We start from the raw sequence: 23,296 nt of genomic DNA on the forward strand, positions 1-23,296 counted from the left end.
ACACAACCGACACATGTGAGCGACAAGTAAATGCAGTATGGAAACGAACACCATGAATGAAGCACATTAGTGACATTACCTATTTATTTAGAATCTAACCTCAAAAATTGAGAAATACTTTTTCATTCATATTATTTACTTAACAACATCCATTATAATATTTTTGATTAAGATGGGATAAATCATACAACGATAACTTGTTTATTTTTATCTTATATAGTATAATATAAGATTTAATAAACATTCAATGATAGTTGGTAATACTGGACGTTATTGTTACATTTATGAATTTTTCATAAAATTTATAACATTTAATGACATTTTATATTTATTATTACAATTGATTAAAAGAAAAGTTCTAAAAAAATATTTTAATTAATTTTTATCTTTTTTCTTTTTTATAATAGTAAATACATATTTTTATGCGTACAAATTTATAGTGGATACTAGGATAAAATTAGTATCCCGGTTTTTATAATTTAATTTTGCAATTAATTTTAATATTTAAATTATATATTGATTTTAATTATTATATATAATATTATTTAATGTAAAATAATATAAAATGAAAATATAAATCTGATTTGTATAATATTTTTTAGAAAGAATTTATAAAGTTTTTAATTTTTCACTAAATTATATAAAATAACTTTGAAGTTAGGGGAATACCCTTATTTTTGTATCTATTTTCACGAGAATTTTTATAAATAGTTTTAAAATTTGAAAAAAGAGTTTAAAAAACTCGAAAAAATGATTATTTTATTTATTTGTTTTTTTATGTGTCACATATTGATATCAAATTGTGCAAAAAACATAGTATTAATTATTGCTGATGATTTAGATCTATTTCTTGATGGAATGGTAAATATATAAAAAAATATATGAATAAACATAAACATAATTAATTATTATTTTTAGACTCCAATGCAAAATACATTGGATTTAATTGGAAATAAAGGTGTAACATTTTCAAATTGTGTAAGCTTTTTCTTTTTTTTTTTAATATTTATAAAAATATAATTTTATAATAAATAATTATTAATTATAATTATTAATTATAATATTTATATAATTAAAAATATTTTTTCTAATAATTAGTTTGTTGCATCACCTATTTGTTGCCCAAATAGAGCATCAATTTTAACTGGAAAATATCAACATAATCATTTAGTAGTAAATAATTCAATTAATGGTGGATGTAATAATATTGAATGGCAAGAATTACAAGAACCAAATACATTTGCAGCATATTTGAAAAAAGAAATGTTTTACACAACATTTTATGCTGGAAAGTATTTAAATCAGGTATATAAGTTACTTTAGAAATAAATTATATAAATCAATTTTATATAAAATAAAGAAAAAAAAATTTAATAATAAATTCATAAAGTATGGAGATAAAATAGTAGGCGGAGCTGGTCATATACCAACAGGATGGGATTGGTGGGCTGGTCTGATTGGAAATTCAAAATATTATAATTACATTTTATCTATAAATGGAACTGAAAAAAAATTTGGTAATGACTCATCTGATTATCTTACTGATGTAATTGTAAGTGTATAAATTAATGTATATAATTTTTCTATAATATATTAAAATAATATTCTTTCAGAGTGATATGGCAACAAATTTTATTAAGATATATAATCCAAATGGTCAACCATTTCTTATGGTTTTAGCACCTCCTGCACCTCATGCACCTTTTACACCAGCACAAAGACATATCAACAAATATAAAAATGTGAAAGCTAAAAGGACACCCAATTTTAATACACAAACTCAGATGGTAATATAAATAATATTTGATATATTTGAAACTTTCATGTTATTATATAATTTTATTAAATTATATTATTTAAGGATAAACATTGGTTAGTAGAAAGAGGACCATCTCCACTTCCTGACAATTTATTACCTAAATTAGATGAAATCTATAGAAATAGATGGGAAACATTGTTAGCTGTCGACGAACTTGTAAAAAATGTATATCAAGTTTTAAAATTACAAAATCTTTTAAATAATACTTATATTATATTTACTTCTGATAATGGATATCATATTGGTAATATAGTGTATATTTAAATTTAAGAATTAAAAATAATATATCGACTAGATATTATTTTATTTAGGTCAATTTAGTATGCCAATAGATAAACGTCAACCATATGAAACAGATATTAGAGTTCCATTATTAATACGAGGTCCAGGAGTTATGCCATCAAAAATTGCTGCACCTGTTAGCAGTGTTGATTTATTTGATACAATTTTAGGAATAGCTGGTATAAAACGTCCATCAGATGGAACTTCTTTTTTAAAAAAAGTATTGCCAAAAGATAGAACTCTTTTAATAGAATATAGAGGAGAAAAATCTAGAAATATTCCATCATCAGGTTGTCCAAGTGATTATGATCTAAACCTTACAGTATGTATTATATATATTCTATCCTATCTACTATCTATATTATATTATATATATAGAAACAATTATGAGAAATATTTAATATAAATTTTATTTTTCTTAAATTTATTATTATTTTTATAGTTATGTGAAAAAGATATGGCATGCAAATGTCAAGATGCTGCAAACAATACCTTCAGTTGTATACGACGCATATCTCCGAATTTTAATAATATTTTTTGTATTTTTGAAGATAATAAGGTATTATTATATAATAATAAGTTACAAAGTATTATAAATTATTAAAATTATCTTTGATTTATTATTATTTTTTTATAGCATTATATTGAAGCATATAATATAACTACAGATAAATATCAATTGGAAAATATTGGTTACAGTATGAATCATCATCATAGATTCAGATTGAGGAAAAGGCTTAAGAAAATGAGTATTTGTAAACAGGAAGAGTGTATTGTTACAAATATGAAAAGTATATATATATAAGTACAAATGTATTATTTTTTGTTCATAATTAATATATCTTTATCATGTATATTTTATAAAAATATTTATTTAAAAATTGATTTATTGTAATATAATAAAGTTATTATATAAATGTAAATAAATCAAATATCACAAAATAAAATAATATACTATTACAATATATAATTTATCATTTTAATATATAATTGATTAAATATTTATTAAATAAAATATTCGTTTGTCGATGAATTTATTTTATGCTGATTATAAATATACAAAGATATGAATCATTAAAAGTTAGAAATGCCGACGGCCGTCTTACTTCGAATTACTGCATTTATGGAAATCGTGAGCGAAGGATACGCTGTGAATCTGGATATAAGAATAACTCGCCTTGCTTCCCGGGTACTTCGGGCGAACTGTTTTCTTAGCAAATATTTTTATTAAAGCCCCGCGGTTCGAATATCTGAATAGCAATCGTGCTATTCGGGGGTGCAGAAAAAGAAAACCGAATGAAGACAGAACGCAGAAATATGCTTCTGCCATATCCATAAATTTAATCTATTAAAACGTTTCAATCGTTTAAGAAATAATGAGATATTAAAATTATCTAGAAAAATGATCGATACGAAAGAATATATGTAATGGTTTTTTTTTGTATGTTATTAATTAAAGTTTTTCATTTTTTTTTTCGATAATATGCATAAATATTCGTTAACAAATTATTATGCTTCCTCGGATGCTAAATTTTTCTGATTTCAAATAAGGACAAGTAGCAAAGTTCCCCGATTTTGCTCTTTTCAATGTCAAGCACCGTAAGAGATTCTTTCATATTATATAAAAGAACGTTGAATGTTTGTACACTCAACGTTTACTGCTCTATGGACCGCTTAATTGTTTACACAGATGGTATTTGAAGATAATATGATGTTTATAAAATTACATAAAATACCACATAATTTTATTGATATAAAAATATATATTAAAATCAAATATAACTTATTTTATTTATTTTTTTTAATAATATAATTAAATTTATCATAAATCGATAATATAATAATTTCAAGAAACTTTATTTCGTAAAACGATACGATATTTCAAAAAATAAATTTTTGCTTTAAAAAGTTAATATTAAGAGTATAAAATTTTCGTCTAGAAAAATTTATAAGTCGAATTATGATACAGTGTATTTCACTTAAAAAGAAGCACAGCTGAAAATGCAGCATTGAAAAAGAAAGTTTGTGGGTGTTTCGGTAAACAGCATGAATTCCGGTTCGATCGATTGGGTGGAGGATTAACAGGCCTCAGCTCGAATTGTGAAGTCGTTACATCGTCACTGAGACGTGTAAGTCGGCTTGCAAAAAGTCCTTTTTTTCTCTCTCTTCATTGATCGTCAGAGCGAGTGATCGTTTCCTTGTGCATTAGGATCAATGGCTTTCGTTGGCTTCTGAGTTTTGAATTCTAGTTTTCCTGCCCCCCGGGGATTTCAGTTTTGTTCAATTTTTAACAATTCATACCATGAAACTAGTTACAGCGTATGTTCGGTTAGTAAAATAAAATATTCGTAGTAAAAATTTTATTTCGTTTATATATACATATATATCCTTAAAATATTTATTGATAACTGAAAAAATATTAAATAAATTAATTTAAATTATTCATATCAAAATCTTTATGCGCGTTTTGTATTGTTTATAATAAATAGGATTATTGTAAAAACATAACAATTTCAATTTAAATTGAAGTCAATCCATTATGTAATTCAGATGTAATAAATAAAAATGATTTTTGATATATTTTAATCACGATGTTCACAACTTCAATGATATAATTTTGATATAATTTTTTTGCAATATGATTATAAATAACATATAATAATTTCTACAAAATTATAATAAATTCTTCTTTGATAAAGCCAGTTTAAACGTATTGAACAAAAATTAAAGATATTAAGAGTATTTACATTTTTATTTATTTTTCTGAAAAAAAGACGAGGATTGATTTTTGGTAGATTTTATTTTTATAACTTGTAAAGAAATGTTTATTTATTTTTCTTTTTTATTCTCTCTTTTCTCATTATAAACGCTAATGCGGGTAACATAAATTTGCATCAAATATTTTATAGAATGAGAAAACAATGAGTTACAAACTTTCTTCAATAAACTTTGTCCGTGTTGTTCTATAGAATCTTAATTAAGATTCACGAATTTACATTCTACACGCTTGGAAAAATATTATATAGTTAGAAAAGTATTAGTATAATTTTCTATAAATCTGATTCTATTTCATTAATTTATTGTTTCATAAATTTATATTAAATATACATTATAAATACAATATGATTTTTACGTAGAAATACTATATATAATATATATAATTAATGCCATATCATTTATATGCAGTTATAAAAAATTATTAAGACAAATTCACATACATATATTTAAATATAGTAAATACAAATCGTTCTATTTTATATTACAAAAAAATAAATAAAAAAGACAAAATATATTATTACATTTTTACAAATATAACTATCAATAATTATAATTACAATTTGTTAATAATTATAATCAATAATCAATAATTATAATTTGTCCATTAACTAAGAAATAAAAATAATAAAAGGAAATACAGAAAGGAGTGTCAGTTATTCCTAATAGAAGGTAATTTCAATAGTATTAAATTTCACGACCGATAATAATAAAAGCACAGGGTTCGCATTACGGAACCGCTTATCCGGACAACAGTAGTCAAATCAAACACGAAGCTATTAACTAGGTCAACATTTTGGGTTTGGAGTACTTAGTCCCAACTACTTGGTACCTTCGTCAGTGAGCTGTACATCATATATATGTATTCGCACATATACGAAGCAAGAATTTCACGGTGAACAAGAGCAAAGCAGCCGTGTCGGACGGTCTTAAATAAATATCTAATGTAGGGGTCGCACGGGTTCTCGTTGCCCCCACCAATATTGTTTTAGGCACGGCCCTTGGCTAGCGAAGTTTTGTAATTTGAGAAACGAGCGCCACTCGTGCCTGTAACAGACAAGATACCAATAGGTGTCGGAAGATTCTCAGTCGCGTATTACTTAAGTTCTCGAGATATCCTGTCTACACTTTTGTTCCTGTATCCTGCAATGACAACATCCATCGTTCTGTGAATCGTGCAGCTGTCAATTTCTCTATTCTATATATACCATAATCGGTGATTATAATTTTACAATATTAACATAAACATTTTTCAGTTAATCTTATTTTCGTTTGAAATTTTGATTGAATGAAATTTTGAAGTGATGAAAATATTTTAAGAGAGATATTTTACGAAATAGAGTATTTAAAAGAATTAGAATAAGTTTAATTAACTTGTATTGTTTATATTTTATGATATATAAATAACTTTAACATTTTTATCTTTGAAAAAATTTAGATTTATTACTTTATCACGAAGAATTAAATAATTTTTATAATCTTAAATATAAAATTATAATTTAATAATGCTTTAAATATCCCTTTTATATCTTTCAATGATTTTATTATTTAAATTACTTTAATAAATGATCTAAGTTTTTTGATTTGAAAATTTAAATATTTAGATATTTTTTTCATCAGATCAAAAAAAACTCTTGCATATTTATAAGTCTTTTTTAAAAATTAAATTAGAAAAGTCTTATTCGGGATTTCAGATTTTTTTCTGAGAAAATAAACTGCCTCTAAATAAATATATCTACATATATCTGCCGATTCTGTCTTTCTTTTTTCTCGTTCCATCCGATGTAAGATTTGTTTTTACCGGTATTTGTTGCAGAAATAATTAATTAATAGCAGAAAGTTCTCCAACTTTGTCCTTCTTTCTCTCATTTTTTCTAACCGTAACCTCTTCTTTATTGTACGACTCATAGCTGCGCTCAGTTAGCTGCTGAACCCCTTTTGCTCGTGCACCCCTTATTACCGTGTCGCAGCTTGGTTAACGCGAGCGGGTTAATGAAAAGCTCGAGCAAATATAGAATTTCTCGTAAAAACTACAAATTACTGCTGTGTCGGGTGCATAGCCGCGTGCAACGAACTTCGTCCTCCTACTCTTTTCTTTCCCTCTCTCTCTCCCTCTCTCTCTCTCCCTCCATCTGTTCTTCTTTTTTCCTTTTTCGCCCGTGAAAATTATACAACGGTATAATACGCGAGAATAGGAAATAATAAAATGTTTCTGGACGTACTTCGAAGATCGTGTCGGGATTTTATGACGGAGAATTCGCAGAATCGCGTGCGAGATGAAAACGTTATTCGAATATGTCCGTGTTTCACGGGTTTTTTCCTGTGCCGCTTAAAAGGCCGAAATGAACGTGCCCGTAAAGTTTTTAATTTCGCAAGAATCGTGCTACCTCTAGCGTAAATGTTCTGTGAAAAAAAGAAGCGTTCGTCTTAAAAAAGAGAGAGAGAGAGAGAGAGAGAGAGAGAGAGAGAGAGAGAGAGAGAGAGAAATACTCGAAATATTAAAGATGTATATTATATGAGTTATATACTTTATTTCGTTTTAATTAATACTATGATCTATCATTAAATTTTGTTGATCTTCGAACGATTTAAATTTAAGGAATATAAAAATGAAAACTGTGAATGATTTTCTTTATTTAATTGCAAAGTAAAGTTTATTTAATAAAAAATTGATAGTTTTACGAAAGGAAAGATTTATTTTTAACATTCTTTTAGTATAAAGTTGCATAATTTATTGCATTTTCTTCAATTGCTATTAAAAACTCTATATAATTGTAAATATACAATTTATAACAATTTTAATTACTTTTTCATTACATATAATGATACGATACTATAAATTGAAGATACATTTTTTATTCAAAAAAATTAATAAAATTTGTCAGATATGATTTATATTGTTATTTTTCCAACATTTTTGAAATTTTCTTTTATGGTGATCATAATTATATAAAAATATATTTTAGATAAAATAAAAAAAAATATAATATTTTATTTTTAAAGAGTGCAACTTATACTTCAAATAGGGATGAAAATATTATTCAATAAGTGAAATATTATTAGATCTTATTAAATATAAAATATTATCTATTTAATTAATTAATTATGTTATCTATTTTAAAATATTTTAATCTATTATATTCTTATATTTAATATTTTTTTAATGCATATCAAAATAAGCTTTAAATCATTTTCAGATGATTCAATATTCACTTTGTATTACAAAATGCTATACAATGAAAATTTTCATTATACAATAAGTTTCTCTATATAAATAATTTGCAAATAAAAATAATCAATTATATATCAATCTTCTAAAAATCATTTTCTAATTAATTCACAGATTGAGAAAGATTATATAAATAAGATTTACTGGATGTGTCCATATAAATAATTATTTAAAAATTTAATCAATAATCAAACAGTTTTAATCCTCTCTGGTCAAATATACTTACATATCATACGTTTTGAGAAATCTAGATCGTTCGTATTCGGACTATTCCTTTTGATTTAGGATTTCAAAAAAATTTCTACTTATTTATTACTACCAATATATGATCATTTGTCAAATATTAAAAAGAATTATCAATTACGTAATAATATTAAAAAGAACAAAAATTCCGAAGAGAAACGGATTTAGGAATGAAATTTTTAAATGCTCACAGAGGCCTAACTAATCATTTCTAAACGTATAATAATTTTATAATAACGTTAAGACTGATCCAAAAGATGTTGAGATGATCCATTTCTAACGATTTCGAAAGAAACGCTTCATTTCCACGATTGCGCAATCCCTCTTCGAAGCTATCTCATTTTCTTTCACCCACGCTCAAAGGGCGTATCGTGATTCGAGAATTCAAACGTGACGAATTTACGGATGGCATGCATAAGCAGTAGAAATAAAGGCAACAACACGCGAGCAACTATATTACTTATCTCGCATTATATTATTACACTCGTGGTCTCTGTTTGTCAGTTTAAAACCAGGAGCCATTAGCAGGTATTATTTTAGCCGTGATCCAACGTTAGCGAGAACAATGGCGTCACTGCGGGTTACGTCCCACGATATTAAATGAGGCGAAGTGATACATTTCGAGGGGATAGTCGAGCAAATAGGGATGATGGCACGATGGGACAGGAGGGAGAAAGAGCGATGGATTTGATAGAAAAGGAAATGGGAATTATAGGAGGGGGGGAGAGAGGGAGACGGTGAAGAGAGAGAACTTGGTCGGAAATACAAGGGTTTAGAAGAGGAAAGGGAGCCAGCACGTATTACGTTACGCCCCTGGGCTGTGTAAATACCACAGTGCTGTAATCTAGAGTTAATGGTGCTCTCATGATACGAATGTCTATTAAAAGCCCTCGAAACTTATCTACAAGACCTTCTCTGATGCTCTTTGCGAGAATGAACTCGATAATACTTATCTATGTCACAGCTTGCATTCGCTTCGGAATAAGAAAATAAACAAGAATATTTCGTTCATCTACGGAATACAACAATCAATTTCATTTGGTCTTTCTACGATCTGTGATTTTAAATTTCCTCTCTTTATATCGCTTTAACGATTCTAACAGTTTTCAATCGGTATTATCTATTTTTTTTTTTTGATTAATTTTTATTACACATCACTTAATAATAAAATAACGAAAAATGACGTTCCATTAAATATCAATTATTTTACAAAGCAAAATTGCCTAATCGTAAGTTTCGATTTCGCGTTTCTAATCGTAAAGCGCGACGCGAGCGATCAAAATTGAATGTGATTTATCGGCGACGTGCGGCGTCGTATAATATATCAGTGGAGGCAACAGGCGAAAATAATAGTTTGGAGAATGTAGACGATATCAATGCGCAACCGGGTGGTAGTGTCTCTGACAGCGCAATTATCTGGCCTCGCTTGCGGTTGTACGCCAACCCCTTTTATTATCGCCATCCCCAGAATCAACGCTCCTATCATACACGTTCTACCCTAATGCTTGCGTATTGCCGAGGATTGTCAGATGATATCTATCGAGCCTTGTTGTAAGTCTCTCCTCTATATTTTTGCATATATATTAGTTTTTTCTTTTTCTCAATTTTTTTTTTTTTTCTTTCGCGTCACGACAACAAAAGATTAATCAATTATTTGGAAAGCAGTTCAAGACATTTTCAACAATTTTTTCTACGTGCAATTTTTTCGTATCGTTCGGCCATTGTTTTTGAAATATTTGCAAAATGAGATTGTTGAATTTCGTCGTATACATTCGTTATAAATATATATTGAGAAGCTACTTCTTCGTGGGTTTTGATGGGCTTGAAATATCTTAATTCCATAGCGGACATTTAGACATTCCATGGATTCCTCGGATCGGCGGAATGCAAAAATAGCATATCTATATCTTTGGGTAATCGAAGTTACATTCATCGTAATTACAATGATAATAATATCATATCATATTCTATTATTATAATTTCGGCCATTGTAATTTCGATCGCCCAAGGGCTGTTTTATATTCTATTCTTGCACCAAACTATGAATAAATACTAAGTATAGTGATATTATCTGTTATATATTTTGGGTGTACAAATGGCGTAAAATATATTTTTTGTAATGAATGGCATTCACATGTATCCATTATGAGGCGAAATTCTATTAAATAATAGCAATTTTTTTTTTTACAAATATATTGTTAATTATTGTTAAGCGGTGATTATACATATAGAAAAAAGTAATTCAAAAGTCATCAAAATCGTAGATGACAGTCGTCGTTTCGTTAATAATTATCCAAGAGATATTTGATCACTCAAAATATATAAAACTTGAAAATTTATTTATTCATTTTTTGAAATTAAAAATTTAAATTAATACTATTATTGCGATATGAATAATTCGTTTTAATTTTATTAACGATGTAAAAAAAGTATCTGAGAATAGAACTTGATTTATATCGTCATCAGCGATCAAGGTATACGCACGCTTGTTAATAGCGATGATTTAGAGTATTCGAGTATCTAGTTTCATTGGACGCTATTGATTAAAAGACAATTTGTCCGACCGTTTATGGTTGTGTGTACGAACGTTCTGCGGTTTCGGGGGTCTCTCTATTATTTCCAGTCGTGGTTACAATACCGATATTGAATAGTAATCAAAATTCGTAGTAATCAAAACTCGCGTACGTGCATTGAATGGAAATAGGCGAATGAATTAGATTACATCGGGAAGTGGTTGTATTATTTATTTTTATATCATTGCGCCCGTTTCGTTATATAAAATATCGTGGATTTCAAGATTTCGAGCAAAAATTTTGTCGCTTTTCAAGGAAGAGCAATTTACAAAAATTGTATCAATTCAACGCGTGCAATTTTACATCACAAATTTCGATATTTAGAGTAGGGTAAAATATTTGCAATTAACGAAAAATCACAATGAAAAATCGAGTATCTATACTATTTAATTAAATCTGGTTCTCTTGGCAAATAGGATGAATAACTTTTTTTTTTTTTTTCGTATTAAAAAAAAAACAAGATTCTAGAAGAGCGTATAAATACAATGAAACAAAGCACAGGTAAAAAGAAAGGAAAAAAAAGCAAAAAAAAAAAAAAAAAAGCAAAGGAAAATATAAAAGAGATACAAAAGTTACAAAAATACGTGGAAGAAATATGGGATATAAAAATAAATCTAGTTTATACAAAATTTAAGTCCTTACGATATTCAATCTGTAATTAAATAAAATAAAATGAAAAATTAAAATCTCTTTATCCATTATCTGATAAACCGAAACCGAAAGAAATGATCCTATTCAATCCTATTGACGTGACGAACATTTCTACCTTTTTTCTTTTAATTCAAATGCAATACTTCCTTTTAATTCATCGATTATCATGGGACAAAGTGAAAAGCTCTTTTCCCCCGGACGAACGAATCGATACTTGGAGCAGAGCCCGAAGGTGTGATTGTATAATAATAAAATAGAGCCGGTCGCGACAGATGAAACGTTGAAACAGATTCACGCGTACGTGCACACGTGTAGTATCGACACAATACGTCTACGTTACGCGCCCACCTGTCAACTCAGAATGTAATCGCGAAAATCAAAGAGATCGTGATCAACGAGGCGGCAGATTCTACATTGATGTATGTATTTGTCGAGGTGATAGCGAAAAGAGACGATCCGAGGGTGTTACTAGGCAGGAAGCCATTTTGAGCTACTGACTTGATTAACCAACAGTCGAGAATATAGAACAAGAGAGAGAGAAATCTTGTGTGCATTTGTTCCCATGCGTGAACAGCAAAGCATTGAGAATCCTTGTTTGAACCAGCGAATAGGAATCCTTATGAGCGTGATAATCGAATAACAGTGGTTTTCGTTGGTCGGTGTCCTCATGATTACGCGACTGATTATTGCACGGATGCGTTTGATCGTTTCATTCATTAATTATTTCCCTCTTCGTTTTTCTACTTTTATTTTTGCCTTAAAAAGTTTCAAAAAAGGAAAGATACCTTTCCTCGGCATATTATCAGCATATTCATTTTTACAGTTCGAAGTATATATGGATTGGATAGGTGGGGAAGTTTTATCGGTTTTTGACTTGGTAAGATAAACAATGAGTCATACACTTTTTACGATAAATTCATTTTATGAAGATGAAATTCTACGTTCACACGAATGTTCTATTTTTGTCTGAGTTTGGAATCAATGTAAGATTTTAAATAGTATATAGGAGTTAGACATTTGTTGCACTTATTCGAAATAAATATTACGAGAGAACATTAAGAACGTTAATAATAAATAATTTCTTTCATCAAATTTCACGTTATGAAATGATAGAAAAGATTCGTATAAAATTCAAATTCGATTTAAAAACTTAGATATATATATATATATACATATAGAAATTCATTGCAGTAAATCAGTTTATCTCTTCGATCACGAAATCCACCAATATCTATTTTTCCGCCAAATAATAGAATATAGAATACTTATCTCGATATTGGAAAAGCGTCGTCAAACATTTTCGAATGGTACTGTACCGCTTGAATAATTCACGGATCTTTTTCAACCAGATTCAATAAAAAATTATGATTAATGCCTTGGATTCGAACGAGAGGACCTCCTTCTTTTTTTTTTTTTTCCCTTTTTCGTTGAATCTTTTTTCACGGCGAATATTCGCGGTGAAACCGCGGAAAGAACCGTTTGAACATCGAAAAGGAGGAGCAGCGAGTTGAAGGGAATAGCGACGTTTTAAGACCTTAAATTCTAGATTTATATCGTGCAACGCCAGGCAAAGCCAGACCAGGCACGATGACAGCTTTCGAATCGCTGGCAACCCTTCGGCCCATGGACGCGATTGGCTGTCTCTAGGGGTGGTGGGTGTGGCCCCCGCGGAAACCATCATCCCCGTCGGACGTCGAGACTTCACGGGATCCCCTCTACTTTTCCATCCCTCTGGAATGTGCAGCTTACCTAAACGAGTCCTCTCGACTCCCCAGGCGTTTTGGAGGGGATCGTTGGAACTTCCTCAAGGGGAAATACTGGGAGGGAGAGGGGTGACAAAAGAAGAGGGAGGTATCTGTGTCTAGGGACGGATAATCGGTCCGCATTACTGCCTCTATCTCTCTCTCTTCCTCTCTCTCTCTCTCTCTCACCTTTCCACCCGTTTTTCTCGTTCTCTCCCCTTCTATCTCCATTCTTGTCTCCGTTCAAGGCTTTGTAAGGCTCTGCAATAACGCTTTGAACGGTGCCCGCCCTTTTTGGAAAATATGATGGAAATTCGCGTGTCACTCGACCAATAATTCCCTCCTTCTCAGATCTTTGCTCCACTCTTCGTACGTTAATATGTATACGGATCTCTCATTTAAGGTTAATGATTTTATTACCTCGTTATCTCCTCGAAACGGCCATCAGGCACGATATATAAAGGTGGAACGGTTCCCTCGTCGGAACCCCTTTTCTTTCAAAGATGAAGCTTTCGGTGCTGGCTTGTTTTTGATAAGAACGGTCCTTAGTTTGTTTAACCGACGAAAAATATTATTCGTGATTTTGTAGATTATTTATTATTTATATATGCATTATATTATTTGCGATGATCATACGTATTGCGATGTGACAGTGAGGTGAAAGAGAATTAGAGAGAAATTTAATACCAAGCTCGCAAAATATTAGTCAAATTCACGTGAATGGAATGTTAAATTAACATTGGAATCGGTTGTTGAAGTTGGACGGATAACGACAGTCGAGTTAAATTCACAAAGATACTTACGAGATATTTCGAACGAATGGATGGATCTATGCAGATTTTCCGACCTTCCCAGCACTTTGGATGTATTCAGGCTATCGTTGCATACCTACCAGGGTTCCCGGGGTTGAATTCTCATCACGGGAAAACCCGTCGGGATTTCACGCGTCGGCTCGCATTACTGAATCCTACATCGAGTTACAGGGATTATAACGAGCCGAGATAGGCTCTAAGTTCTTTTCACTACAAAGTTTCATACAATCCTCATAACACGCGGCTTACTTTTTATCCTTCTTTCACGGTACTCTCTGTAACGCGGCGAAAATTCCTATTCTAATTTTTTTTATTCTCGCGAAACAAGCGAAAAATTTCGCCTCCTTTTGTCACAGAAGAAAATCAAGATTTTTTTAACGCACGATAATTTTAATTATGCGTGTATATATAATGTAATACAAGACTTGGTTTGTTTGTCCATCACGTTCATTCGATCAAATTAATCAAAAGCGAATTAACTTGTACGTTACACTTCTTATCACAAATTTTATTATCTCAAATCGTTGAATCGCAAGTTGGCAAAGTCTTTTTCTGATTTCACGTTGATATCTGATACAATTATAATATTTTTATGCAATTTGTATACATCGATATAATTTTCTAATCGTAAGAGATTCCAAAAAACGAGAGTCGAGTGGAATTAAACTGATCGAAAAATTATTCTCGAAATCGTCATAACCACTTTTATCGTAATTCCCATTTGTGAAAATTCAAGCCGAAAAATTTTAAATGTATTTGCACCGAACGATCGAAATTATCATAATTACCCGAGCAAAGACCGAGAAGGCAGTGGAGATCGTTTTGGGGTAATTCGAGGCGGGACTCTAACAATAAGTGTTCCTCTGCCGAGGAGAAAACACATCGGCGAGGGTGGCGGTGCTGGCGCTATCATGGCGCTCGAGGCTCATGCAGCTGACGGCTCAATTATCTCAGCGAGGGTCTCACACAGTCACGCCTGCGACCGAACCTTCCCCTCGGTACTTACTCCCAGGATCCTTGAAACAGCCAACCCCAACTCCATTGTCCTCCAGCTATTAACTGCCTCTTCTCGTCCCGAATGAAGGACTCGTTGCTTTCCAATGCTTTGACTCCTGTCACGCAATCGGGTGTCGTTGACTGCTCCGATAACGCGTTCTCTCATTGGCGAGCTAATCCCTTTCGAGGATTCGCCGGCTGATGAGCCACGCATGAAACGATCGAGTGTAATTCGTTTCGAGGGAAACTGGGTGCACCGCGCGAGCGAAAAGGGTTCGAATTAATCTTTGTTTTCTTTTTATTTGGTTCGTTGATTTTTTTCTTTCTGGCGAAATCTACAATCAATCGAAAAACGTTTGTATTCGTCTATTTCGTTCTATACGAAAGTTGATGTTAAATCTGTAAATCTAATTTATCGTTATAGTGCTTTAAGGTATTTTGGTGCAGATGCACTATTATTTAAAGCCGCGTGATATAAATAAAAAATTAATATGAACGCAGGTTAAAAGGCAATATAAAAGAAAATTTTCATACACTTTCAAAATGAAGATCGATCAACATTGGGATCTAAAGATATCGATTGATTAACGAAAATAAAAGTATCGACGATGGAATACAGAAAGTATTATATATATTTACTTTCATCTTAATAAATCATAGCATTTATTTTTTCAATTAAATAGCATATAATACTTTTTTAAAATTCTTCCTTGATTTTGAACTATATAACTCGATTTTATTAAGAATTAATTTTATTAAGAATCGATGGAATTTCTTAATCTTTATTTTAATCTTTGTTCAACAAATCTTATTCGCGTAAAGGATAATTTGTCAAAAAAGTAACACGCATTCGATTTTTCCGCTTAAGATTAGGATGCAAATAGCGGACCATTAAGGGTAAGGGAAATTAATATCTTGGACGATATTCTTCCTTCGATGGGAAACCGATAATGTGCCCATTAGTAGACACTCCTTGTCCTATTTTGGTATAAATTTAAGCAAACGATTTTAAGCATAATTATATATATTGAAGAATTTAATTAAAATGGTTTAATTAAGATGGATAAATTACTAATGGAAAATTACAAGATAAAAAGGAAGGGAAAGGGAAAAATAAATTTCGTATAATTTTCAATATAACGTTTAATAAATAATTGACGAGGGATATTTGCTTAAAATGTTTAATCGAACGAAAATCAAAAATTTAACGCGTTAAATATTAAATAGGAGAAATTAAGATTGTTTCGAATCGATTGATTTCACGGTTTTAACGGAGGACGGATTTCTCTTCTGCAGGTTTTCTTCGTTTGAGCTTCTTCTATGTACTAATGGAAATGAAATCCCTTAGGATAAAGACACCGACAGCAGCTCTGACAAAGGTGAGTTCACTCGACCCTAAAACTCAATCTCACCCCCGGCGTTACCTGCTCACGCTCTTGTTCATCGTTTCATTTGATCACACGAAAACTTTGAAAATGCCCGACCACGCTACCGCCCCCTCGTTACAGCGAGTTAATCAACCTATTAATTAATATTATCCGGCCTGTCTCCTTCAATAAGGGGAGATCAGCGTCGAATAAAATCGGCTATACCATCAAGGAAGGGGCTCGATCGAAACCAATAAAAAGTCGAGCTTCGACTTTTCTCCGTTCAACGAAAAAGATTTTTTAATTAAACCACCCCTCCCCCACCCCTTTACATTGGATTAGATTCCTTCTGGGGTGGAAAGTCAGAATTTCTTTACGGATTAATTCGTTAACGAATCGTGGTGCGAATTAATGAAAAATAATTCCTAAAACGAAAGATTCATTCATCGTCGCACATTTTATGTTCACGCTCCATTCTAATCTAATAAAAATGGAAAGAACAAATTATTACTCTTGCTCTACGTTATTACTTTATTATTTTACGTTAAAAATTCAAACTTTTTCTTTGTAATGTAGACGCTCGCGTGTTAAATGAAACGAGGATCGCATCCGAGATAATTTAAAGAATGGAGAAGAAAATACTACGAAAGGCTACGATCAGGATAACGATGGTTTACATAAAGCTGCGCGACGAGAGTTTATGACTCTCGATATGAAGCCGGTTGTTTGTCCCCTTTTCATCCTCTTCTTTCGATGTCTCACTTGGGGAAGAGAAGAAGAAGAAGAAGAAAAAAAAAAGGAAAAAAGAAAAGATCCCGATAAAGAAGAAAGGAAGACTGCTCGTTAGGTGGAGAGCGGAAAGAGCAAATAAAACAACGAGGAGGAGGAGGAGGAGGAGGAGGAGGAACGTGGCAGCGAGAAATAGCGTTCATCGCTCTTCTTCACGGGCGACTTCCTCCTACGTCATCTCGTTACGTACGAGGAAGAGCAGGTAACGTTCCGCAAAGTGAATGTCGAGGAAAAGACTCCCTTTTTGCAAATACGGATCGCGCGCTGTCCTTTTACAACGGCTCGTTGTCCTTTCTTTTCTATCTGATTCGTCGACCAGACAGACAAAGGAAACGCGCGAGTAAAAATGGGAAAAAGAGAAGAAAAAAAAAAGAAAGAAAGAAAGAAAGAAAGAAAGAGAAACGGAGGAAAAGAAGGAGGAAACTTTTGATCTTTGAAGTCTTGTTAGTATCAAAAATGTCGAAAAATGAAACTCTCTCCATCTCTCTCTCATGGTCTTTTTTACGTTTACGTCTGCAGTTTTACTTATCGTTCCATTTTCTTCGAAAATGAATACCTACGTCTCGATGGAAGCGAGGGAAGCGAATCAATTTTTTTTTTTTTCACTCTCCCCCTCTTTTTTTTCTGCAGGAAGACATTGGCAAAGGTGAACGAAAGTATCGGAAGCGAAGAACGCGAAGAGGTTGGCGTGCGGTGGTTGAAGATTGTTCGACGGTCGCATTGCTTATATTGAATCTGTCGAAGGCAATAAAACAGTCGGCCGGTGGAATGTCGTGTTTCAATCGTTCCGCCATTGTGAGAGAAGGATACGGTGTACATTCAGGAATATACGTATTTTCTACGCGTATACATGGATGTTTTACATTGATCACGTAACAACTGACGCGTGTATTTTCGCGCAAATGTAATATATTATCCCGTTGCGTTCGAGCAAGTTCCTTTCTTTTTTCTTTTGCATTTATATGGCCGCGGTAGAAATTGATACGTTATACAACGATAAGTAACGGAAGCTAAGTAATAAACGTTTAATTGTCGAGAAAGGAAACAACTGTTTTTAAAGTAATTTTAAAATTTCTAAATCTTTTTTTTGATTTTCGATTTATATATATATATACATAATTAATTTCCAATAGTTTAATCCAGCTCATCATCGATTCTTCCTTCAACCAACATCACAGCTTCCTCAACCTGATCATTTCCAAATCATCCGCTCAATTCCACGGAATATAATCGAGGTTGAAGCCCGGCCTACATCGGGTGTTCACGAACGATTAAAGGAGGAAAGATCGTACGGGAAAAGAGCGTAATTCAAACGCGGTTTATTGTCACGCAACCGTGCCTCCCTCCTTCTTCTCCCTCCCCTCCTCTTCCGGAAACCATTTGTCCAGGCATAGCCACAGAGTGTGTAAACACGTGGAAGGGGGTTTGGCCTCTCTCGTACGAGGTTACGAGGGTGCAGCAGAGATGGCGAGGGGTGGCAGGGGGGTTGATTTTCGTTCTGGGATGTAGGCGCAGAGACCGGGTGCAGAAATCGTGCGGGTTTCTATCCCCGCGGGCTATATCCCCGGAATCAGCTGCCAGATTATTCTATTACCGCGTATCAACATGGGGTTTGTTTGGTCTGAAAACACGGGCCCGCCACATTGTTTCAGCCAGATAAAGAATTTAACGTCGGGTAATTAAAAGGACTGGCCTCGGGGACAGGTCCGTCGAGGGGGCAACGAGAGGACAGTTCTCTTATACTTGAAACCTGGAGGCCCGTTTCCGACGGCGTATTTCTCGCGCCCGTAAATCCCTCCTGGGGACATTTTGTGCCTCCGTTTAGTTTCGCGACTCTTCAACGCCGCGATTCGAGCATGGAAAAAAAAAAAGGAAAAATTGAGACGAGATTGAACGATACGAAAAATTAAATCTTATTTTCGAGTATTATATATATTTCCTTGTTTGGTTGCTTGATGGTTCGACGAATAGAAAGGAAATATATATAGCTAGATAAGATTGGGACAATATGAGGCACACTTGTAAAAAGGAATTAAGTTTTCGAATGTTATATTTTTTTCTGATTATTCGTATTCTTACACTCAAAATTGATACTATGTATATATATTTCGTTTTTGTTTTTATAAAATATATTATCAATAAATGCTGTATTCTAAGTATTATATTATGTTATGTTATATATCAATATAATAATAATTGCAAATGTAAATCTAAAAATGATTATTAAGAAATAGTGTTTTAAAATGAAGTTTATCTTTAAAAAGTAGATATGTATAAATTTTTTTCTGAAAAATGTCACTAATTTTTCTTATTTTAAATTTTAATTGTTAGAATAAGAGAAAATCGTTAATTAAAACTGTAACACGATTGTTCTTTCTCAAGATTTTAATGTATTAAAAAAATTATCTAATAATTGTTAATGTGATAACATTCATAAGGAAAAGAAAATGAAGAAAAAAAAAAAAACTAGGTCAAAGATATCATCTAACAGTGTCAATAGAAAACGCAATAATTAAAGAACGATAATTAAAAGTATATTGAATTCACCTGTTCGAATTACATTCGAAAAGGATCGTATCAATGTAATCGTTTTGCCCAATTTAATTACCGAAGGTTGAAATTTTGTAAATGTTTGTAGACAATTCGCGTGAATTTTCATGGAGAATTTTCCAAGTGTACAATGTGGATCGTGTAACTCAAATATTTGTCTAATAATTTCAAATGATTTTTGAAAAAAAAAAAAAAAAAAAAGGAAATCCGATGACTCTTTATAAATTCAAAATTTTCTAATGTATAAATCACTAATAATTTTATTTTCACATTATAAAACATATATCTAAAACTTATTTCTTAAAACTTAATTATTTATCGTATACAAAAAAAAAAAAAATAAGAAAAATTTAAATATATCTCTATATTTAAGCTATATTGTAAGTATTAAATACAATGCAATTAATAATTATTCAACAATTAAATCGCGTTACTTCCGCATGAATACAACGTGGAATAAAATAATAATGTCGCATAACTAACATAATAATTGTTTGATCATCAACTGTATCGCGTGGCAATATTTATTATTGCATAGTCAACATAATTACAGTATTTCGATAGTTGCAACCTCGTCGAATCGTGTGTGATTATGTGCTAACGATTGCTCGTAAATATTTGCATTGGCAATTCAACATATAAATAACACGAATCGTATGAAAAGAATTACCAATTTTCGCTATCTTTCAATAATAAACACGAATAATCAATCTTTATCAAAATTATATATAATAACAAATTAGAAAAAACTAAAGTTTCTTATAATACTTCGTATCATTCTCATTCTGATAAAAAACAAAATCACAATATGTACGATAACTTTAACAAGCAACTTTTTAAATTAATTTTATGTGTAATAACTTTCTGTTACACAATTAAAGTTTAATTTTGTATTAAAATTATGTATATAATTAACCTTAACTAACCAATTTTTTTTTTTCGAAAGAAAAGAAAAGAAAAAAGGAAAAAAAAGAAAAAAGAAAGAAACAAAATGGAGAAATATGTATCTGAATATGAATAGTGAGTATCTGTAGCACTTCGAAAAAAATTTCGTTTCCACTCGAATATCTCTCTCTCTCTCTCTCTCTCTCGCGGCGGTGCGAACAGACAGAAATTGTCAGCGGGAAAATAACGAATCGTCAGTCGATTCGTCGCCGCCGAAACAATAACAATCGGCGTATGCTCGACGATGCAGTAATTAAAATAAAATTAATTGGATTGGTCGTGTGCGTGTTCCCGTACGGGAACTTTCGAAGGAGATGGCTATATAGCCGTAGGGGCGTTTTGTGCGTTATTGCATATAATGCACTGTTCATTCTGCATTCCCCCTCCACCTACCCTTTTTCGTATACACGCACGATACGAAGCGGCAATCCGCTTCTTCTCTCTTCTTTGCTCTTCATGAATCTTTCTGAACCTTCTGAATATACAGCCTGCTCGTTGGATTTGATGGATACAGGTAGGCTCTCGTGTCGATCTTTCTGCGTTTTCGTATTTATTATAAATTAATGGATAATTATCGAAGAAGCGCAATTAAGAAGAGAACGTTTTGATTTTAAACGTTTGTATTTGCATTAACTTGTTGGTTCAAATAAATAATCTTCTAATAAAGAATTATTTGTTAATTGAAACGATCTTCTAGTTGGCAAATTAATGTGTATAATCAGTGTATAAATCGTAAACGTAATCGGAATAAGAATATAAATTGTAGATAAAAAATTATGTAAGAAATATTTAAAGGAAAATTTTATCAACGAATAACGAAATGACGAAAGCCCAACCAAAATCGTTTATTACGTTTCTACGCTTAGAATTAAAAGCTTATCTATATCTGTGAAATAATGAAACACTTTTTTTTTCTCCGTCCTACATCTTAAATATTTTATAATTAAATTTGTTTTTGGCAAAACAAAACGTGAACGTATACGCACTATGCATACACAAGCAATGATGAAACTGGGCGCTTCCGCGAAGCAATTATTAATTAAAGAACAAATACATTAATATGCAAATGTAGAGGAAACCCGTAGAATAAGTATACACGTTAATATTCAGTTTCGAAAATAATTAAAATATCGAAATTAATGAAATCTGCATCGATATTGGCAACATTCGATCCCCATTTCCTTTTTCCTCCGCGTTATCTCGATTCGTAATTCATATACTACCCTGTGACCCCTCCCGTAATAATTCATTTCAACCAGCTTTCGAGATTTAGCCGTGTGCCGTTCCAACCAATCGATCCACCTTTTCTCGATGGAACTCTGCCCGAGCCGAGTTCATTAAAATTTTACCGACCGAGTTGTCTTGATCTTTGATTTGCTCGGCTTCGAAACTTCGCCTCCATCCGTGGAACCTTGCGGGGATCAGGCCGATTTCAGCTTCAAATTCACTTTGACTTCGACTGCTGCTCCGATTCCCACGGGATACATCGATGGACTGTTCGAACCTTTTCTTCTCGTTTTACTAGAAAAATCGAGCAAAGATACTCTTGCTCCATTTTCGTTATCTCGACAGATAGCTGTTAAAGAATAGCTGCACTTAAAGTTGAAAAAAGGATCACTCCGTTTTAACAAGACTTGTATCGAGATGCCATTTTAACGAGAGAAGTATTATAGTTATTCCTTTCTAATTCCGTTTGAAAAAATTGTAATTTTGTGAAAACGTTTCAATTCTTTTTTTTTTTTGTATTATTCGTTAAGATTTTGGAAATTTATGTAATTTATATAATTGTATATGTGTAGGATAAAGATATCAAATATTCCATTTATGTTCGATTAAATATCGGACAATAGAAGATGAAAAAGATAAAAATTTTTATATTTATGCATATATACATATTTAAGAAAAATATTTCATATGTATTCTTATATTTTATTCGTGAAAATATGAAAAATGTAAAAGAGTAGATACAAAAAAAAAAAAAATAAATAAATAAATTGTTTGTTGTTTAAAATTAAGATCAAGAGTTAAAATTATTACCTAAAATTAAAAAATTGCTTTTTTTTTGGCTCAATATTCATGGATTTATTTGTAACTTTATGAATTGTTCTTGATATCTTCACGATGATATCAAAAATTGAAACAGAGAATGTAACAGTATATATAGAGACAAATTTAAAAATGTGTTCGTATTATAATTATTATAATCCTAAATAAGATTAAATTATTTTAAAAACAATTTATTAATGTTTCATTTAGAATGGATAATAGATAATTTATATCAAGATTCGAAATTGATTAAATAATTTATGTTGTGTTATATTCGTATTATATTTGTTTCTTTGTAAATAAGTATAAAAACGAAAAAATGTATTTAATGACATATTTAACGAAACAATCACAAGAGAATCTCTCTATCATTATTCGTTCTAATAAATTCGTTTCTAATTGTTGCAATATTTCTTTATAAAGATATTAAGAAATCTTATGTTATTTTCATATTCGATACTTTTATTTCATATAAAT

The 23,296-nt window shown here is 31.2% G+C and overlaps 1 protein-coding gene across 2 annotated transcripts; it reads left to right on the forward strand.

Annotated features, from left to right (window-relative positions):
- Nucleotides 1–34: 34 nt before the first annotated feature.
- LOC100869769 (N-acetylglucosamine-6-sulfatase) lies at nt 35–3,066 on the forward strand. Of its 2 annotated transcripts, none has more exons than XM_086916026.1 (9): nt 35–257; nt 919–978; nt 1,099–1,305; nt 1,391–1,552; nt 1,614–1,787; nt 1,862–2,063; nt 2,131–2,423; nt 2,544–2,660; nt 2,739–3,066. In XM_086916026.1, the coding sequence occupies exons 2-9, from the start codon at nt 925–927 to the stop codon at nt 2,904–2,906; spliced, it is 1,377 nt and encodes a 458-aa protein (XP_086772152.1). In that variant the 5' UTR covers nt 35–257; nt 919–924; the 3' UTR covers nt 2,907–3,066. The 2 variants fall into 2 exon arrangements, with proteins under 2 accessions (XP_086772152.1, XP_012338992.2); XM_012483538.3 differs by lacking the exon at nt 35–257 and adding an exon at nt 270–861.
- The last annotated feature ends 20,230 nt before the right edge of the window (nt 3,067–23,296 follow it).

This window comes from Apis florea, unplaced genomic scaffold, assembly GCF_048593485.1.
Source record: "Apis florea isolate Af1SG1 unplaced genomic scaffold, ASM4859348v1 contig_2190_pilon, whole genome shotgun sequence".
NCBI lineage: Eukaryota > Metazoa > Arthropoda > Insecta > Hymenoptera > Apidae > Apis > Apis florea.

Bases quoted from the DNA above. Each gene is read 5' to 3' on its own strand.
- LOC100869769 (XM_012483538.3), top strand. From the start codon at position 751: ATGATTATTTTATTTATTTGTTTTTTTATGTGTCACATATTGATATCA. The intron at 862-918 runs GTAAATATATAA...TATTATTTTTAG, and splicing joins ATCTATTTCTTGATGGAATG to ACTCCAATGCAAAATACATT. The intron at 2,424-2,543 runs GTATGTATTATA...TTATTTTTATAG, and splicing joins ATTATGATCTAAACCTTACA to TTATGTGAAAAAGATATGGC.